Source organism: Rhinoderma darwinii, chromosome 1 (genome assembly GCF_050947455.1).
Source record: "Rhinoderma darwinii isolate aRhiDar2 chromosome 1, aRhiDar2.hap1, whole genome shotgun sequence".
NCBI classification, from domain to species: Eukaryota; Metazoa; Chordata; class Amphibia; order Anura; family Rhinodermatidae; genus Rhinoderma; species Rhinoderma darwinii.
The window spans coordinates 453,289,282-453,311,698 of NC_134687.1; the positions used below are offsets into that span (position 1 = coordinate 453,289,282).

Genomic DNA, 22,417 nt, shown 5'->3' on the forward strand with positions numbered 1-22,417 from the left:
TTTCAAATGGCTTTCCAAGCTCCGGATTGACGTTGCGCATAAGACCCTTGTGATTCGGCCATGTAATATACAGTATCTTCTTCTACTTGTAACAGGGGAAGCAGATGTTTTTTGGTTGCATTCTCCTCCCAAGACAAGTGGAGAACAACCCCGCTCAAATAAAAAACCTAGATGTCATTTATACCGCACGGTGAACTCCTTAAAAGCTAAACCCAACAAACCATGCCAAAATTGCAGTTTTTTTTTTTCATTCCTGCCAAAAAAAGTGAATGAAGTTTTTTTTCTAATACACTATATTTCCCCCAAAATGGTGGCACGTGAGCAGCGCTAAACAATCGGATAGCAGGGGAAAGTGTCTCGGACTTCTGAAGCACAGTGTGCATCGGGTAGTTTGAGAAGCACTGCGGCCATCTTGATGACAGAAGAGGATCGGCGGCACAACAAGCGAAACGGAGGGGAACCGGGTAAATCAACTCTACATTCCCCAGCAACCAGTTCACATGTTTTTGTTTTTTTTGTTTTTGCTACAAGCAGATGCAGAGCCTAAAGAGCGTAATATACATGCCAGTGGCCCAACATACAATGTTTTCAACCAAAAAGTCCTTTCCTGGGCCATTGTGACATGAGGGGATATTTTAAACTTATATTAAACAATCTTGCCAGCAGCACTGACCTGTGGGAAGATTCAGCCAATCATGTTCATTTGTGGGATAACAAGCGATTGGCTGAAATGCAGTCAAACCGTACGAGTCCGTGGTGGCAAGTTCAACCAATCAGCGAGCATTGCATTACTAAAGAACGCTTACACATACACACACACACACACACACACACACACGTCCTAATATATCCATGTGACATCAATCTCAGTGTATGTGGCACAATGTGTGCATGTGATGAGATCCGAGGTAGTGTCTCACGAATAATTTGTCCATTCACAACGAGAGTTCATAACGCTATATGCTGTGTGACTATAAAGTTACTTTCTTAGAGTATGATGCATACTTTTTCATGTGACGTTGAGATTTACTGATGGTGGATAATGTCAGCTGTAACGTTTTGGAATATAGATGAATAGTACATTTTTGTGACACTAAACCAGGGGTGGACACATTATTGTACACTTTAGGTGACAGACCAGTCTGGGAGACTTTTTGTGTTTTTTATTTTTAGTTAATAGGAAAGAACGCACAGCTGACTTATTTTTCTTAGGCTACTTTCACACTTGTGTTGTGTAATCAGTTACTCTGATCCGTTTTTAGATCAGAATAAGGATAACGGATCCGTTAAAATTCCCTTTGAAATCAATGGTATTTTTAATTGCATCAGTTATCATCCATTTGCGTCCGTTATGTAAGGCTTCGTTCACGTATCCGTTAGGGCTCTATTCTGACGTTCCATCTGAGGTTTCCGTCAGAATAGAGCCCTGACTGACAGAAACCATAGGTTTCCATTTCCATCACCATTGATTTCAAGGGTGACGGATCCAATGCCAATTTTTCTCAGTTGTGCAAGGGTTCTGACGGAATAAATAGCATAGTTAACTACGCTATTGATTCCGTCAAAACTACGGTACACTTGCGCAAATGAGACAAACGGAAACCATTGGGAGCGAACGCGTCACCATTGAAATCAATGGTGATCGAAACGGAAACCTATGTTTTCTGTTTCAATCAGGGCTCTATTCTGATGGAAACCTCCGACGCAACGTCTGAATAGACCCCGACCGGATATGTGAACGAAGCCTTAGACTTCGTTCACACCTGCGCTAGGGTCCTGTTCCGTCGAAACGGGACCCTGACTGACACAAACGTAATGGGTCCGGTGCCAATGTTTTCCGTTTGTCTCAGTTGTGCAAGGTTTCCGTCGTTTTGACGGCGTCAATGGCGTAGTCGACTACGCTATTGATTCAGTCTAAACGATGGAACCCTTGCACAACGGAGACAAACGGAAACCATTTGCACTGGATCCGTCACCTTTAAAATCAATGGTGATGGAAACGGAAACCTTTGTTTTCCATTTGTGTCAGTCAGGGTCCCGTTCCGTCGGAAGCCTAAGTCGTACATTTTTTTGGACTGAGATCTGAAAAGTGCAGAGTACAGGACTTGTACTCCATTCAAAAAAACGGCTGTCTAACGTATGTGTTATTTTTATTATTGGTGTCACTGTAAAACGGATACAAACTGATTGTAAGGGCCTGTTCACATCAGCGTTGGCTTTCCGTTGAGGGGTTTCGTCGGAGGTTTCCATCGGGTGAACCCCTCAACGGAAAGGCAAATGGAAACCTTAGTCGACTGCGCTATTGATTCTGTAAAAAAAACAAAACGGAAACCTGCCGGACTGGTGTCAAACGGAAACCATTAGCAATGTTTCCGTCACCATTGATATCAATGGTGATGTAAACAGAAGCTAAGGTTTCAGTTTGCCTTTCAGTTGAGGGGTTCCACAACGGAAACCTCAGACGGAACCCCTGAACAGAAAGCCAACGCTGATGTGAACAGCCCCTAATCCGTGCGCATCATTTAATTTGATTTCATTGGGGTTTTTAACTCATCCGTTTTTATCCTTATTCTGATCTAAAAACTGATCAGAGTAAGGGCTTATTCACACGAACGAGTGCAAGCTCAGATATGCAATACGGCCATTTTTCATGTCAGAGTTGAACCCGTGCAGGACCCGTTTTCACGGATCCCTCATAGACTTTAGTCTATCGTTAAGACTTGGCAAGAGTATATTCTAATACATTACAAGTAAAAAATAAAGTTATCCCTTAATGGGATTAAAAAATAAATTAAAAAAAAAGTCATTATTTTGCATAAAATATATTTTATTGCCCCTTCACTAAATAAAAACAAAAAACCTACACATATGAGGTATCTAAACGACCGTAATTTTAAGAATTAATCTAACAGGTTATTTAGAACGGGATAAAAAATAAACAAGAAAAACTATGCAGAGAGTCGCTTTTTCCAATATTCACACCGTAAAAATAATTTTTCCTACCTCCAAACTGTGAAAAAAAGATACAATTTCTCCCGCATAAAACAAGGCCTCATACAGCCACGTCCATGAAAAAATAAAAAAGTTAAGGCGGCTGAAATGCAGAGCGGTAAAAACTGAAAAATGTAGCTGGTCAGTAAGGGGGTTAAAAAAAAAAAAAAAAATATATATATATATATATATATTGTATTTTACTTGTTTTTACAGGTCCCCTAGGAGACTTGGATCAGCGATCGTTGTATCGCTCGCACAATATACTGCAATATAGGCCGTCGGAGAGGGCTGCCCCCTCTAACAGCTTAGATGCCGCAGTCGCTATTGACCGTGGCATCTAAAGGGTTAAACTCGTTGCAGTGAAGTGTCAGCTGTAAAATACAGCCGACACATGCAACTTATGGGCCAGCCCGGGCCGTGTGCCCGCTCCATAATTTTCCTCCTGGCTGAAAGTGTGGAATTGGTTAAGGCCCCATGCACTTGACCGTATTTTTCATCCGTAATTAGGGACCGCAATTACAGAACCCATTTATGGGCTACAAACACCTTTCATACATTTTTTATTACGGATCATTTTTACGGAAACGATCACCCATTCGTAGCTCATAGAAATGAACGGGTCCGTAATTACGGATGAAAAATATGTTCGTGTGCATAGGGCCTAAGGTGGTTTTATATGGGCAGATTTTCACCCAGTAACAATGCGATTGACGATAACATCGTGTCATTTGGCACTCCTTTGCTCCATTTAAATAAAGTAATGATCGGGATGTATGGGGACGAACAATCCTTAATACAATCGTTCATCCCCAAACATTTTGCAGCTTGACGGGAGCACGTCCCCTGTATATACGCGGAGATGTACTGCCGACCTGCTAATTTTTTGGCCCGCATAAAACATCCTGCAGACACGGCAGAGAAGGTAGGCAACTCCAATCCCGGCAATTTAACCCCTTGGTCAATGATGGCTACAAAATGGACCTCTGATCCCACGGAGCTGATGGGTTGTCGGGCTCTTAACAAAGACCCCAAGGCCTACAATGGGTATTTGCCCATCAGGCCACCTTTACATACACTATTTTTAGTGCTATTAACCACTGAAAGAAATGCCATTTAATTTCAAGCGGTTTTTTGCAAGCGTTTTTGGTGGCATTTTTTTCTGGCGTCTTTCACATAGGCTTCTCTATTGGAAATGCCAGAAAAAAACAATGTACAAAATAAAATATGGTACCAAAACGTTTTGTAAAAGAAAGCTATACGTAGATCGTGCTGCGTTTTAAAAGAAAAAAAAAAAAGCCACTGAACCCAAAACTCCACAAACCAAAATCCACATGTTGCCGCAGCATTTTTGGCCCAAAAAGTGTAAAACAAAAAAACCCAAACACTGGAGGTCGTGTCTTGTACTCCATGCTTTAACACTTCACCTCAGATCACCAGGAAGCCAATGTATGTTAAAATAATTTTTCTAAACCTAAAGTAAGAAAAAGTTTATTGGGTAATTGTCTCACACATCCTGAGCCAAATGGCCCTAAATAACAAGGAGTGTGCATTTTAGGTGTCTTCTGGGCTAAATTAGTGTCTTTTTAATTTATTCATTATTATTATTTATTTATTTTTAGGAGCTTGAAGAGATCCGCAAATCTGGGATGAAAAATTTCCGTAATATACAGGTTGATGAAGCCAATCTACTGACTTGGCAGGGGCTCATAGTTCCAGTAAGTATACACAGATGTGTGGTGAGATATAGATCTCGGTAGACGTTAGAGCTGGCCTTGTTATACTGTATGTATCCTGTTAGATGCACAAAATGCGACAGGAAGTCTAGAATTGAACTGGAAGATGTTTAGACTGACTGCTGAGTTTTACTAGGTACAAGCTGAAAACTGACTATTACAGAGTTAGTAAATATTTATGTATGTAGCATGTGCTCAATCAAGACGATGCTACATACGTGTAAATGTTAGTCATTGGCTTAGTCTGTACCTTTAGTTGTATTTTCTAAAGGCACCTGCACCCATTAGAAGAAAAAAGGGTCACCAGCGCTTGCTGGAGTGTTGCGGTCCCTTCACTGCAGTATGTGGCACAACAATCTGAGTGTGGCTGTGTCTGGCACTTCACCTCAAACCATTTCAAGATAAACCTGTCTCCTCTTCTGATGTCTGTTTTTTAAATAATTGGATTTCCCGTAACATAACAATTCTGGAGCATCTTCTCTTAGAACTGTACTCTGTGCCATTCCTCTGTTATTATTCCTAGGAATGTATGAATAAATTGACAACTGGATGTTACCAGCTGGGGTGTGTCCTTACACAGACTGACAATGTCCATCCCGTGGTGACAGTCAGACTGGGTAGGGACACAACACTTTGAAAAGGGGAATGGTAACACCAGGGTGTCTGTTTATTTATACATTTCTCAGAGGAATAACAGAGGAACAGCACAACGCAGAGTTCTAAGAAAAAAAATATTCAGATTGGTTATTTTAGGTGAATGCAAGTATTTACTAAACTAGACATGTCAGGAGAGGTGATGGGTCCTCTTTAAGTGATTTGTGCTGAGCTGCAGTAGCAGCCACACTCACATGGATGTTGCAGTGCTGGGTACTGCAGTCAAGGGGCTGCGGGGACTCCATTGAGTAATGCTGCCCCTTTGTTTTACTTTAAGGAATTCCATGTGTCAACTAGATATCAAATCCACCACATTGGTGCTGATGCTTAGTAACAGTATGAATCTGTCTTTAATGACTTGCTTTCTCTCCGTGAGTCAATGGGAATAAATCTGTGAATCATAGTTACCAGTACGTCCTATATGATGCAAATACAAGCTTCAACCTCTAATATGGACCGTTCCACACAGCCCTCTCCACAGGGATTCCGGTCACACAGTTGTGTTTCTGGCACCATCATTATAATATCTTAGCACATTTAGGATAATATTACAGGGATTATAATTGCAGAGTTGGTACCGACTCCCTGTTCTCATGTGATACTGTGAGGCATCATAAGATTAGTAGCACAGAGATCTGAAATAGACCGGATGCTGATTTGCAGAGAAGTAAGGCCTCATTGACCACTGCCTACACAGACAGCCAATATGGGAGCCTTTCTGTACTGCTCCTCTTCAAAAGTATTGCTGCAATGGTAAGTGTAGTTGCCAGACAGCTACTTCCTGTCCTGTGAAACATATTTTGGTATGGCAATACACCTTTAATAAAAAAACATAGGCTGTGGTCTGGTTTTAATATATATGCAGTGCCATTAGTGGGTAGATATGACATTAAGGTGAATTCACACGCTGTGGAATTGCGGTGTTGAAAATCCACAGCAATTTACAGTACAATATGTGTGGATGGAAAAAATCAATGTGGCATTGAGGGCATGCTACAGAATTTCAAATCCGCAGCATGTCAGATATGTTGAGGTTTTTGAAAGCGATTTTCACCTTTTTGCAATTTGAAATACGCATGAAACGTGTGTATTTTGCCACAGACTTGCGGCGGAAAAAAGTCTGCACAATATGGCTCAGCCTTAATTAGGGTCATGCAAAGCAAAGAACATATAATATAGCCGGCGGCTTGATGTTGGAAGCAAACCTAGTCTTAGTACTTGGCACTCCAGTGTATTGCCTCCCTACTGCCGTCTGCAATTAAAAACGGATAAATTGTTAGTAGAACACTTAATTTTCGTTAGCCAGCTGTGCTATTGTTACCTATTGGTGCACTTTCTTTTGGGATGAAAATATAAGTTTTCATCCTGCATTTTGAGTACATATTATGAAGCACTCTTATGTCCACTTCCAAGTTTCTGCTCAAGTTTTTTGTCACGTATATGGAGCAGTGGGAGTGAGAACCACCTCCTCTTTGAACCAGCAGCCCCTAGTGAGCTCAAGATGCTTCTGCAGAAGGAATGGTCTCTTCCATTGCACCACCAATTTAAAGGTATTTTTTTGGACTATAGATTGATGGGCTTGCCCAAGGATGTGCCATCAATGTATGATCGGTATGGCGTGGCCATGACTCTCTGCAGTGGCCCATTTATTCTCAGGATTGGTGAGTCCTGCACCAATCAGATCTGTCATGACCTAAAGATTCATGCTATACCCCTAGGATAACACCACCTTAATCATTCGTTCCCTACTGCTTTATTTTTTATTTATTTTTTTATTTATTGGTCGATAGTGTGGAAAGCCACAGTACAAGTGCAAGGGATAAGGCCCCATGCACATGACCGTGAAAAACCCAGTATTGCGGACCACAATTACGGACCCGCATGGTTCTATTTGCCGCGGACACCTTTCTGTAGCGCTACAGAAAGGTGTCCGTGTCAGGAAATATGGAGCATGTCCTACTTTTCGGATTTTGTGGGCCGTGCTCCCATACTTTGTGGCCCGCGGGCGTCGTTGACCGCAGGCTGTGATTACGGGACGGCCGTGTGCATGAGGCCTCAGGTATGATGTTATTTAAAGGGTTTATGCAGGATTAGAAAAAACATGACTGATTTCTTCCAGAAACAGGACTACACCTGTCATAGGTTGTGTATGGTATTGCAGCTCAGCTCCTTTGGATGGAATTGGGGATAAGCTGCACCACCACACATAACCTTTGGACTGGTGTGATGCTGTTTCTGAAAGAAAGCAGCCATTTTTAAAAAAAATAATTTTATTTTTTAAATCCTGGACGCAATCCCTTGAACCCCTTCCCGCTGCAGTCACTTTTGACCTACCTGACAGAGCCTCATATTTCAAATCTGACGTGTCACTTTTTCGGTTATAACTTTGGAATGCTTTTACCTATCCAAGCGATTCTGAGATTTGTTTTCTTGTCACATATTGTACTTCATCAGAGGTAAAATTCGATACATTCAGTGTTTATTTGCATTTTCTAAATTTAAATGTATCTGCTTGTAAGAGTATTTTTTTTTTTTTAGGGACCAGTTCAGTTCTAAAATAGCTTTGAGGGACTGATATATTATAAACCCCCATGAATCACCCCATTTAAAAAACAAACAAAAAACTGCACCCCTCAAAGTATTAAAAGCCGCATTTAGAAAGTTTAACCCTTCAGGGATTTTACAGGAATGAAAGCAAAGTGGAGATGGAATTTACAAATTAAATTTTTTATTTTTTTTGCAGAAATTTCATTTTAGTCCATTTTTTTTTTTTCTGCAACACAGGTTTTACCAGAGAAACGCAACTCAATATTTATTGGCCAGATTCTGAAGTTTTTATAAATATCCCACATGTGGCCTTAGTGTCCTAATGGACTGAAGCACCGGCCTCAGAAGCAAAGGAGCACCTAGTGGATTTTGGGCCCTTCCTTTTTATTAGATTATATTTTAGGCACAATGTCAGGTTTGAAAAGGTCTTGTGGTGCCAAAACCAAGGAAACACCCCAAAAAAGGCCCTATTTTGCAAACTACACCCCAGAATTAATTCATCTAGGGGTGTAGTGAGCATTTTGACCCTACAGGTGTTTCATAGATTTTATTAGAATCTGGACGTGAAAATGAAAAATGTAAACATTTTTCCAATAAGATGTTGTTTTGGCTAAAAACCACAATCATTTCCACAAGAGATAAAGGAGAAATAGCCCCCCAACATTTGTAAAGCAACTTCCGCAGAGTACGGAAATACCCCATATGTGGAGCATAAACTGCTGTTTGGGTACAAGGCAGGACTCTGATAAGAAGGGGCACCATTTGTCTTCTGGATGGTTTTCTCTGCGAAATGTCACTTTTGCAAAGCCCCTAAGGCACCAGTACAGTGGAAACTCCCAAAAGTGACACCATTTGGGAAACTACACCCCTTGAGGAATTAATCTAGAGGTATAGTGAGCATTGTGACCCCACAGGTGTTTTTTTTTTTTTTTTTTTTTTTTCTTTATCAAAGATTTTTATTTTGAAAATTATACAAAACATAACAGCATACACATGGTTTCATAAATTTGCAAAATTCACACGCAGTGCAATATAACTACTTCAATATCGCATAAAATATACAAAGACATAGAAACCACAGTAGGAGGTAACCTCCTAATCAGTAAGCAAAAACTAAATAAGAATGCAATGAGAATAACAATACCATAAGTGCAGCAAAGATAGTGCATTATTTAGGGAAGCCAGTCCCCACAGTTGGATAAGAATTATCGCATATAAGTGCACATTATACTTTAGACTAACACAGACACAAGACAACAAGGGGAAACACATATAGACCTAGCACGCAAAAGGTAGGCTTATATAGGTGTTCAAAAGAGGCCATCCAGCCAGAGAGGTAGATCATTACCACCCCGGAATCCAGACCACACTGCCCAAGTGTGGACAAAGAGCTCAGATTTACCCTGATCAGCAGGCATCAACTCCTCCATCCTCATAATTCCGTTCACCTCTGTTACCCATTCCTTCAAGGAAGGTACAGTGCTGGACTTCCAATGAATGACGAGGAATCACTGTTCTTGCTACGGTCAAAAAATGCCGAAAGACACTCTTTTTGAGGTGTGGGAGTGATCCAGGAACCATGGAAAGTAAGCCAATGGAGGCCGAAGTCTAAACCTCAGTATGAAAAAGTTTGTTACCAAGATCAAAAATGTTTCCCCAAAAGGGACGAAGCTTGGGACAATCCCACCAAATGTGCAGCATGGTTCCAGGAGCCTCCCCACACCTCCAGCACTCATCCGATACATTAGGGAATATCCTATGCAGCAGAGGACAGCGGTACCATCTGGTGAGAATCGAGGTCGGTAGCTTATGCGCCAGGAAGAAAGATGTGCCCCACTCCTCAGCAGAGTGTACCCCACAGGTGTTTCAAAGACTTTATTTTAACTGCCCAATTTTAGGCAGTTAAAATAAAAATTTTATTTTTTTCCCAATAAGATGCAGCTTTAACTCAAAATTTTTCATTTTCTCAACAAACAAAAGGGGAAAAAGGACCCTTGTAAAGCAATTTCCCCCGAGTACGGCAACACCCCATATGTGGTCATAAAGTGGTGTTTGGGCACACGGTAGGGCTCAAAAGGGAAGGAGCGCCATATTGCTTTTAGAGTTCAGATTTGGCTTGATTGGTTCCTGGGCGCCATATCGCAATTGCAGAGCCCCTGTGGGACCAAAACAGTGGAAACACCCAAGAAGTGACCTCATTTTGGAAACTACACCCCACAACGTATTCACCTAGGGGTGTAGTGAGCACGTTGACCTTGCAGGTGTTTTCCAGAAATTAGTGGGAAAATACGTGGAAGTAAACTGCTATTTGGGCACAGTGTAGGTCTCAGAAGGGAGGCAGCACCATTTTTCTTTTGGATGGTGGATTTTGCTTGTTGGTAGTTTTGGTTGGAGTATTACTGGTATTTCAGTTTATAATGGGGGGGCATATGTAAAATGGGCAGAGTACATCAAGGCATAATCAGGTAATCTAATAATGGGGTAAAAAATAAAATAAAATCCATAGATGTGTGTTACGCTGAAGCAATCCTTTCTGCACAGGCCAGTGTCGCACTGATAAATGGTGTCCTTTCTTATCCCCCTTTTGGTCCACGCTCTGCACCTTTGCAGTTTGGGGACTTTTGCTGGGAAAGTGTTGTCCTGGTATAATACGGGTGCCCTCGCTTCCACCAGATATGTTTGGGCCCTCCCCTTCCTGGTTCCCTAATTTTAGGGCCTTGATAAATCGCTTGTTGAAACAGAAGAAATGTTCCCTTCTGGCCTGCACTGCAGCATATTTTTTCTTTCCCGACTTTGGAGCCTTAAAGGGGTTTTTCCATGAGAGACATTTGACATCCACAGAATATGCCATAATTGTCAGATGTGGGTCCCACCTCTAGGACCCACACCTATTTCTAGAACAGGGCCCACTAAACCCCGTTCTAGCTTTGTCTGATCTCGCTGCCTCCCGGTTATATGGTCGGGAGTTACGAAAAAAGCATAACTCGCTGAGCTACACTGTTTCCGTAAGTCCCATAGTAGTGAATGGCAGTTACGGAAGCAGCTTGGAATGCGAGCTACGCTGTTTCCATAACTACGATTCAGTTCCATGGGACTTAGGCCTCATGCACACGACCGTATTTTTTCCCACCCGTAAATACTGGCGTAAATACGGGTCCGGTGTCACACGTATTCGACCCGTTTTGCACCAGTATTTTGGCTGCAAAATGACACTGCAGTAATCGGCAGCCCCTTCTCTCTATCAGTGCAGGATAGAGAGAAGGGACAGCCCTTTCTGTAGTAAAAGTTAAAGAAATTCATACTTACCCGGCCGTTGTCTTGGTGACGCGTCCCTCTCTTCACATCCAGCCCGACATCCCTGGATGACGCGGCAGTCCATGTGACCGCTGCAGCCTGTGATTGGCCTGTGATTGGCTGCAGCGGTCACATGGGCTGAAACGTCATCCAGGGAAGTCGGGCCGGATGTCGAGAGGGACGCGTCACCAAGGCAACGGCCGGGAGACCGGACTGGAGGAAGCAGGAAGTTCTCGGTAAGTATGAATGTTTTTTTTTTTTTTACAGGTTGCTCTATATTCTGATCGGAATTCACTGTCCAGCGTGCTGAAAGAGTTACTGCCGATCAGTTAACTCTTTCAGCACTCTGGACAGTGACTATTTACCGACGTCGCCTAGCAACGCTCCCGTAATGACGGGTGCACACACGTAGTCACCCGTTATTACGGGAGCCCCATAGACTTCTATGGGCTGTCCGTGCCGTTATTGCGGCCTGAAATGGGACATGTTCTATCTTTTTCAACAGCACGGGCACCTTCCTGTAAGAAAACGGGAAGGTACCCGTGGCCAATAGAAGTCTATGAGCCCGTTATTACAGGTCGTAATAACGGGTGTTTTTACGGTCGTGTGCATGGGGCCTTAGGGAAACGGCGTAGCTCAGCGAGCTACGCTGTTTACGTAACTCACGACCATATAACCTTTTTCATAGTCTGAATTCACCTCATTCAGCTGTAACACAGAGGGGCTGAACGGGGTTTAGGGGGCCCCGTTCTAGAGATAGATGCGGGTACCAGAGGTGAGACCCGCATCTATCTGACGTTTGACATATCCTGTGGATATGTCATAAATGTCTCATGAGGGCTGGTTTTTTTTTGCGGGGCGAGCTGTAATTTTTATTGGTATCATTTTGTGGTACATGCAACTTTTTGATCACTTTTTATCCTATTTTTTTGGAAGGCATTGGACCAAAGAACAGCAATTCTGGCATAGTTTTTTAGGTTTCTTCTTTTTTATATGTATACAGCGTTCACAAATTTATGCTTTTATAAATGACATGTTAAAGGGTAACTAAACGTTCAACAAACTTCTGATGCGTCAGAAGTTTTGATTGGTGTGGGTCCGAGCACGGAGACCCCCACCAATCGCTAAAACTAAGCGGTAGAAGCGCTCGTGTGAGCGCTGAGCCACTTAGTTTCTGTTTTTGGTTTTTCCGGAAATCAATGTAGCACTGTAAGGACTCTATATGAAGTCTATGAGCCTGTGCACCGCTACATCGGCTTTCCGGAAAAAGCTGAACAGAAATTAAGCGGCTGACACGTGCACTTCTGCTGCTTCGTTTTAGTGATTGGTGGGGGTCTTAGTGCTCGGACATGTCACTATGACATGTCAGAAGTTTGAACGTTTAGTTACCCTTTAACTTTATTCTGCGGGTCAGTACAATTCTAGCGAAACCAAATTTATAGCACTTTTTTTTTTATTATTATTTTTGCCCAATAAAACTCTTGCAAAAATGTTTTTTTCTGTCACCATGTTGTACATTTTTTTAGACTACGGAGCTTGTTGAGGACTTGTTTTTTGCGAGACGAGCTATCATTTTTATTGGTACCACTTTTGGATACATGCGACTTTTTGATCACTTTTTATTCCAATTTTTTTTTAATGCAAGGTGTCTAAAACAAACGGCATTGTTTTTTTTCACCGCGCAGGATAAATTACATAATATTTTTATCGTTTGGGCCGTTATGGATGCAGCGATACCGGTTGTATGTAGTTTATTTATTTTAAATGATAGAGGACTTGATAAGGGAAAAAGGGTGATTGTTTTATTTTATTACTTAAAATTTTTTACAACTTTTGGTTTTGTTTGTTTTTTTAGTGACACTAGTGGATTTGAAGGTCCAACTGTCTGTTTGCTGTTCTAATACATTGTGCTACCTGTGTAGTGCAGGGGCATTAGAAAGGTCAGTTGTTCACTGACCGCAAGCAGATTAGGCTCAGCCTCTGGGCGGGGTCTAATCTGCTTCTGTAATTGGCAGACCAGGAGGCCATTGTTAGGACTCCTGTTGCCCTAGCAGCCGCTGGCACATCCGCAATGATGATCGCTGCATTTAAGAGGTTAACTGCCTCAGATCGGAGCTTACTTCGGTTCCTGCTATTACAGCAACCTACAGCAGACACCCGCAGCTAATGGCACTGGCTCAGCTTCTGACAAATTGCTGAAAGCACTCGCTTTCCATGACGTATACTTACAACAAATGTCAGGAAGGCGTTAAGACAAGGTTGGGTTCACCTGTTTAAAGTTTGGCCATAAACATAAGAAAGCGGTCTTATTAGTCTGTATGGGCAAATTAAGGCTGAAAGCAAAAATAGCATCAGAAACGAGACCCTAGCAATGATACTTTGGACTTCTAACAAAGCTTTGAGTGTGTTTGTTTAATGGTGCTCCTTGTTATTTGAGTAATAGTGCTCCTTAGCTATTTGTGTATACAGTTTAGCGTGAAAAGTTTAAAAAAAACATGAATCCTTATTGGATGTCAATCAAAATATTCCCAAGCTGATGGATTATTTTGTATTGTACCAGGACAATCCTCCATATGACAAAGGAGCATTTCGGATTGAAATCAACTTTCCTGCAGAGTATCCATTCAAGCCACCCAAGATAACCTTCAAAACCAAAATCTACCACCCGAACATTGATGAAAAAGGCCAGGTATGCCTGCCGGTGATCAGTGCTGAAAACTGGAAACCTGCAACTAAAACTGACCAAGGTAATGATTGCTATGTGCTTGTGAATATTATGGATGTGTGGAGGCATGCAATATCCATATAAAATAAAAAAAATTACTTCTAGGGGAAGGATTGTGCAGTATATGGCGCACGATACTGTACCATACAGACTGAGAGATAATATACGGTTCCATATTGCACGGTTTATTAGGCCTTATGCTGACATTTTTGCCTTTACTCCTATATATTTTAAAGAGACTAAAATTGTATTGCACATTGAATATCATAGGCATCTAATATCTTAAAGGGGTTGTCCAGTTTAGAATCCCATTTTTATATATCCTATTCAGAACCCCTCTATTGTCTGAGAATTCCCTATGTTTGGGATCCTTCTCTCTTAGCCAGAGTGGAGGGCATTAAGCATTACACAGACAACCCATTGATTTGAACGGACACTGTAATTAGGGATGCGCGATGCATCGAAACTTTGATACTGGTTCGATACCGTGCACCCTCAAACTGTTCGATACCATTGTTTCATGTATTTCGATACTAAGCTGTGCGGTCGCACAGCTCAGTATAGTAACACATGAATGTATGAGAGCAGGGCTATGGCTGTGTAATACAGCCATTCCCCCGCTCCTGAGTCTAGACAAGTGCGCGCGGTCAGCATTATGTGATGCGGCTGGCACTGTAGACAGAGAACATGGCGGGCGCACTGCAAAATATCCCCATGTACTGCCTTCAGTGCCTGAACCGCTGCTCATTAGTGCAGCGCTGCCACATCACCTCATGCTGTCCGCGCGCGTACTTCTTGTCAGGAGCGGGGCAGTGACTGTATTACACAGCCAGAGCCCCGCTCTAACGGCGGAGATCAGAGAAACTTCTCATCTCCGCCGCTATTCCCCTGAATGCTACGATCAAAGCTGACTGCAGCATTCAGGGGAAAATGAGAAGGGGGTGGTGTCCCTTTGATCGATAGAGGGACATACAATATATGAGCAGACAGCCCACGGTCCATTGAAGGACCCCAGGGCTGTCTTACCTAAGTATGCCCTAAAAGGCAATATGGTATGTCCTAACAACTGCCCGTGTACTATCTGTACACAGGCTAATGTACTGGCATCTAGATATATGCCAGTACATTACAGTTTAAAAATATAAAGTAATATTAAATTTAAAAAAATACACGCACACACCTTTTTTACAATAAACATTAAAATAAGTCAATAAAAAAACAAAAAAAAAAACTGCTTTCTGTCACTTATTGTGAGGCACGAGGTGTGATGAATTTAAACTCCATGTGCCTCACATTAATAGTAATTAACCCCATCATGTACCTTACACAATAACCCATTATGACTGAGAAACATGATGGGGTTAATTACTATTAATGTGAGGCACGTTCAAAATTCACATTCAAACACCTTGTGCCTCACATCAGAAAATGGAAGAACTTATTTTTTATTTTTTTTTAATTACTGTTGGCAAAGTATCGTTTTGGTATCAAAATCGCAATACTAAACTAAGTATCGGTATAGAAGTCCAAATTCTGGTATTGTGACAACCCTATGTGTAATACTTAATTTCCCCTGTGGTGGCAGTACAGGGAAATTGAAAAAGTACTGCCAGGTTTCCCCGACAAATGACAGCTGATTGCTGGGGGTTCCAGCAGGGGGACACTTGGTGATCAACTTATTGTCAAGCGGGACCCTTCCAACAAGTAGGGATATTCCAAAGTGCAGAACCTCTTAAAGAGGCTCTGTCCCCACATTATAAGTGCCCGATCTCCTACATAATGTGATCGGCGCTATAATGTAGGTAACAGCAGTGTTTTTTTATTTAGAAAAAGGATTTTCACCAAGTTATGAGCGATTTTAGCTTCATGCTAATGACTTTCTTAATGCCCAACTGGGCGTGTTTTTACTTTTGACCAAGTGGGCATTGTGGAGAGAAGTGTATGACGCTGACCAATCAGTGACCAATCAGCGTCATACACTTCTCTCCATTCATTTACACAGCACATAGTGAACAATGCAGGATCACTATGTGCAGTCGCATACACACACATTAATGTTACTGAAGTGTCATGACCGTAAATAGACATCGCATCCAACCAGGACGGGATGTCTATTCACAATCCTGACACTTTGGTAACGTTTGTGTGTGACTTACTCACACAGCACATCGAGATCACGCTGTGCTGTCATTTACAGCGAGATCACGCTTGCTGTGCTGTACTTGGTCAAAAGTAAAAACACGCCCAGTTGGGCATTAAGAAACTCATTCGCATAAAGCTAAAATAGGTCGTAACTCCGTCAAAAATTATCGTTTTTCTAAATAAAAAACTGCTGTAATCTACATTACAGCGCCAATCTCATGTAATAGGCCACTTATGTGATGACAGAGCCTCTTTAACCCCTTCCCGACCACCCCACGTAGATCAACGGGCTGCAGCACTGGTCCTTGTGCCTGCAGCCTGTTAATCTACATGTGCTACTAGCAGCCTTAGTACTGGGGGAAAACATCAGGTCGGATCACAGCAGTGATCCGAACCGATTAACCCCTTAAATGCAGCAGTCAATAGCGACCGCATTAAAGTTGTTATAGCAACATCGGCAACCCGCTACGCGATTGCGGGGACCGATTGTTGCGGGGGGGGGGGGGGGATTGCTATGGCACTGTATTCACAGTTTCACACTGACAGGAGGCATAAGTATCGCAGGGTATTCTAACAACGATCCAACAATTGGATCTTCAAGTCCCATATGCGCGAAAATCACGCAGCCACGTACCAAACACTGACACACAGAACTGTAACGCACAAAAAACGCAGCATTTTTTCTGCACGCAAAATGCACACGTCTGTGTAAATAAGGCCTTATCGATCCTGCGTGTCAGAGATATGCAGGACCTGCTTTCACTGAACCCGTCAGGTCCGTGGACCTGATTGGGTACGGGATTCAGTGTAAGATACAGTTGCTCTGTATGCAGAATACAAAGAAGTTGTATCTCAAAGCAAAAATAATTTTTAGTAAAAACGAATCAAAGTTTAACCAAACACACTGATCTTTTTAATTAAAAAATAATCCCCTTTTTCAAAGGTGTACATAGCCTTTATAGAACTGGAACATTAAGTGGATTTTGTGGTTGGTGTAAAGATCAATGATCTTTTATGGAATTTACTGGTTTTCAGGTGGGATCTACCACAATAGACTGACTGACTGGCTATCTGGCTGGCCAGATTGTTTTAGCAGAATAGCAAAGTGATCTACTCCTGCTAAAGTGCGTCAGAGGCCAAAGATGCCACTTTCTAGAACATTCCTCCCTGCTCCGATTCTGTGCTGTATGCAGAACGTGCAGAATTTAGGCTGTCCAAAATATACCTGTTTCCTGAGGTTATATAAAGATTGTTTTTGGTAGACAGTCCGTTTGCTGCAATGGGCTGACGTTCTTTTCCTGCTTTTTAAATTTTTCTTTTTCTTCATCTAGTCATCCAGTCTCTCATTGCCCTGGTCAACGATCCCCAACCAGAGCACCCACTGCGTGCAGATCTAGCAGAAGAATACTCAAAGGACCGTAAAAAATTCTGTAAGAATGCTGAAGAGTTTACAAAGAAATACGGAGAGAAGCGACCTGTGGACTAGATATTGAGGCCTAGCGCCAGAGGAAAACACACACAAAATACAAACACAAATTCAAAAAGCGCAACTGAAGAATTGGAGTCAGTGAGTTCAGAATCCCCTCCTTCACCTTTACCCTGAAAATACACACGAGGCAGGACTCCGCGGGAACACGGATAAGAGGCGCAGCGTTAACCCGCGGCTTTCGCTAAACTCTACTTAAAACTGTTAGAGGAGGATTAAAAATGTGTGAAATTGGGAGTGCAGTTCTGCTCTCTGTGTAAAAAAAAAAAAAAAAACAACCACTTTTTTCCATTCTTAGTCGCAGACAATGTTTTCGTTTACCGTATTAAGAAATAAATTACACACAAAAGTCATTGATATATATTTTTTTTTTTAGCTCATAGGGTTAAACTGTAGCATCGCTTAGGGGTGGTTTTTTTTTTTGTTTTTTTTACTTTCAAAAATATTTGTGTCAACTAATTTTGAACACTCCCAGGCGAAGGTCCTTTATCTGTTTAGGTTTTAGTCTGCTGTCACCACCCCTCCCATTAGCAGTCTTCTCTGTGTCAGATCGGTCTTCCGAAGTTCTGACATTGGGGGAAATATATAACCATGGCCCATACAAACCCACCAAAGGGAGGGGGATTGTTGAACATTCGGCTCTTAGTTTTCCTTTCAGTGTTGCACTGTGCTTTGTGGGACTTGGTAAGTTCTCCTTCAGTTTGTAACATAAAGAATATTAAATAAAAAAAGGAAAAAAAAAATTTGAAACTGTTGGAAATGAGCCCGTTCTTCTGTAATTCTGCCGGATGTTGAGATTGTTTATTAAAGGGGTAAACCAAGCTGCCAGTTGTGACTCCATTTTTCAGATATAAACAGCATTTTTCCGTGTTTTTAAAGCTTCATGCGTTATTTTCTATAGGATTGGAAGCTATTTCATACTAGCGTATCTGCACTTTAAAGGGGTTTTCCAGCCAATACAAATTGATAGCTGATTGGTGGGGGTTCGACTCCCAGGATCCCAGTCGATCAGCTGTTTTGAAGGGAGTGCAACGCTCGTACGAGCGCTGTTTCCCCTTCATTTCTACTTGCTCACTGAATCGTCGACATGGATGTAGTGGCGATTCACAGGTATTGCAGCCTTCTCCCATTGAAGTGAATGGGAGAAGAAGGCTGCAATACCTGTGAATTGCCACTACATGTCCCTCGACGATTCAGTGAGCAAGTCGAAATGGAGGGGGTGCGGCACTTCAAAACAGCTGATCGGCGAGGGTCCTGGGAGTCCAACCGATCAGCTATTGATGGCCTATCCTGAAGATAGGCCATACATTTTTACTGGCTGGAAAACCCCTTTAAAGAGAATTTAGACCCAAAACACAAAAACTGACACATATTAGTAAATCAGAGGATATGGCTGCCATTATTTCAAGTGACCACAGGAAGTGCAGCCATATTGGTTATTGTTTTTAAATTGGCTTCTCAGTATTTGACAAACACTTTTTGTCCACATGTTCAATCTGTAACAAAGTGCCACTTTTTAGAAACTCGTAAGTGTCAATCAATATGGCTACACTATCTGTTCTTTTTTAAAAAAAGGCCAATGTAACAAAACGGTGACGACGCCAAAATATGGTAATTATATATGTAGAGATAAAGGCAACTGCCCTAACTGATTTCCAAAGATCTGGCCAGTTTAATATGGAAATCCTGTTTAACCCCTTAATACCGAAGATATTTTAAACCTTAAAGTGTAGCTAAACGTTCGACAAACTTCTAACATGTCATAGTGACATGTCAGAAGTTTGGATTGGTGGGGGTCCGAGCACGGAGACCCCCACCAATCACTAGAATGAAGCAGCTGAAGCGCGCACACTTCGTGTCTGTTCGGGCTCATAGGCTTTCTATTGAGTCCGTACACCGATACATTTATTTCCAGAAATAGCCGAACAGACACGAAGCGGCTGAGCGCTCACACGAGTCCTTCAGCTGCCTCGTTTTAGAGATTGGCGGGGTCTCCGTGCTCAGACCCCCACCAATCCAAACTTCTGACATGTCAAACGTTTAGCTACACTTTAATGACCATTCTCATTCAAAGAGCTCTAACTTTTTTTTTTTTTTTTTTTGTCATAGCTGTATAAGGACTTTTTTTGCAAGACGAGTTGTGGTTTTTTTTATAGCACCATTTGCGGTCCATATAATTTGATTAACTCTTATTAACTTTTTTGGGGTAATGGGGGAAAAAAAACAGAAATTTGGCCATTCTTAACCCCTTAAGGACGCAGCCTTGTCAGAGCCCATTTTTCAAATCTGACATATTTCACTTTATGTGGTAATAACGTCGGAATGCTTAAACCTATCCAAGCGATTCTGAGATTGTTTTCTCGTGACACATTGGGCTTTATGTTAGTGGTAAAATTTGGACGATATATTCAGTGTTTATTGTTGAAAAATTGCAAAATTTAGGGAAAATTTATAAAAAATAGCATTTTTCAGAATTTAAATGCATCTGCTTGTAAAACAGACGGTTATACCACCCAAAATAGTTACTAGTTCACATTTCCCATATGTCTACTTTAGATTGGCATCGTTTTTGAACATTCGTTTATTTTTCTTGGACGTTACAAGGCTTAGAACATAAACAGTAATTTCTCTTTTTTTTAAAGAAAATTTCAAAAGCCTTTTTTTTAAGGTACCTCTTGAGTTCTGAAGGGGCTTTGAGGGGCCTATGTATTAGAAACCCTGATAAAACACCACATTTTAAAAACTAGACCCCTCAAAGTATTCAAAACAGCATTTAGAAAGTTTTTTAACCCTTCAGGCATTTCACAGGAATTAAAGTAAAGTGGAGGTGAAATTTGCAATTTTCATTTTTCTTGCTTAATTTCAATTTTATTCAATTTTTTTTGTGTAACACGGAAGGTTTTACCAGAGAAACACTACTAAATATGTATTGTCCAGATTCTGCAGTTTTTAGAAATGTCCCACATGTGGCTCTAGTGCGCTCGTGGACTAAAACACAAGCCCTAGAAGCAAAGAAGCACCTAGTGCATTTTGAGGCCCCTTTTTTATTAGAATATATTTTAGGCAGCATGCTAGGTTTGAAGAGGTGTTGAGGTGCCAAAACAGTAGGAATCCCCCAATAGTGACCCAATTTTGGAAACTACACCCCTCAAGGAATTAATTTATGGCTGTTATCATTTTGACCGCACAGTTTTTTCACAGCACCTATTTTAATTGGGCTGTGAAATTAAAAAAATGAATTTTTTTTCCAAGAAGATGTAATTTATGATCAAAATTTCCTATTTTCACAGGGAACAAAATACCCAATTTTGTTGCCCAATTTGTCCTGAGTGCGGCAATACCCCATTTGTGGCGATAAACTGCCGTTTGGGCCCATGGGAGGGCTCAGAAGGAAAGGAGCGCTATGTGTTTGTTGGAGTCCAGATTTTGCTGGATTGGTTTTCGGGTGCCATGTCGCATTTGCAGAGTCCCAGAGGTATCAAAGCAATGGAAACCCACCAGAAGTAACCCCATTTTGGAAACTACACCCCTCAAGGAATTCATTTATGGGTAATGTGACTATTTAGACCCCATAGTTTCTTCACAGAACTTATTTGAATTGGGCTGGGAATTTAAAACAAAATTATTTTTTTCAATAATATGTAGTTTTGGCTGAAAATTTCAAATTTTCACAAGAAATAAAATATCCCATTCTGTTGCCCAATTTGTCCTGAGTGCGGAAGTACCCCATTTGTGGTGATAAACTGCCGTTTGGGCCCATGGGAGGGCTCAGAAGGAAAGGACCACCATTTGGCCTACTGGGGATTTTTTGGTGCAAAGTCATGTATGCAGTAGCCCCTGAGGTACCAGTACAGTTGAAACCCCCAAGAAGTGACCCCGTTTTAAAAACTACACCCCTTAAGGCATTCATCTAGAGGTGTAGTGAGCATTTTGACCGGAGACATACACCCCATAAACTGTAATGTGGGTTCTCACGGGTACGTCCATACCCTACATGTGGCTGTAATCAGCTGCCTAGGCACGCAGCAGGGCTCAGAGGGGAAAGACGAGGGGGGATAAGCTGTGCGGAGTGCATCAGGGTAAGTAAAACTGGGGTAGATTAAAAATCATGGGATGTATGATAAATTTTGAAGCACTCTTTCATACGGAGCCTTAGTTTTTCGGGACATGTGTCACATTGATATATTGTGTCCTTCCTTATCCCCCTCTTATAGCAGACTTTGTACCTCTTTTGACTTTTTTTTTTCTTGCCAGTTTGGGGAACTTCTCCTGGAAAGTGTTGCCCTGGTACAATGTGTGTGGCCCCGCTTCCAGAAGTACTGGGTGCCCCCACTTCTTGGTCCATAAAAATTAGTTTCTTGATAACCACCTCTTAAAATTCCAGGAAAGTTCCCGTCTGGCCTGTACATCGATGTAGCACGTATGCGTTGTACAATGCCATCTGTATGATGTGCCCGGCCAGCTTCTTATACCACACCGCATGGCGCTGTAGGGCTTCAGGGCTTGATCTGACAAGTCCACCCCTCTCATGTACCTATAGTAGTTCAGGATGCAGTCTGGTTTGGGGGTCTCTGTACTGGTACCTCGTACGGGTACATGGGTACTGGTGTGACATCTCTCTTGTCCTTGTACTTGAAACACAATATGTTGCTGCTAGATTGTGCCCTGCTCTCACCCCTTCTGAGCGTTTGCCCTGCAGAGTCTTAGGGAGGCCTCTCAGATTTCTTCTAGCAGTGCCGCATGCCGCAGGACTTCTGGAAGCGAGGCAGTTGAAGAGTGGGACGCTGGTATAAAAATTATCCAGGTAGAGGTGGTAACCCTGGTCCAGCAGTGGGTGCACCA

The 22,417-nt window shown here is 41.9% G+C and overlaps 1 protein-coding gene across 1 annotated transcript in view; it reads left to right on the forward strand.

Moving 5' to 3' along the window:
• UBE2L3 (ubiquitin conjugating enzyme E2 L3) overlaps window positions 1-18,396 on the forward strand; it is a 37,257-nt gene extending 18,861 nt beyond the window's left edge. The window contains exons 2-4 of the mRNA XM_075832320.1: window positions 4,614-4,709; window positions 13,783-13,969; window positions 17,421-18,396. Of these exons, the coding sequence (XP_075688435.1) occupies window positions 4,614-4,709; window positions 13,783-13,969; window positions 17,421-17,575 (438 nt within the window). The 3' untranslated portion in view covers window positions 17,576-18,396. The remainder of the gene's footprint in view (window positions 1-4,613; window positions 4,710-13,782; window positions 13,970-17,420) is intronic.
• The last annotated feature ends 4,021 nt before the right edge of the window (window positions 18,397-22,417 follow it).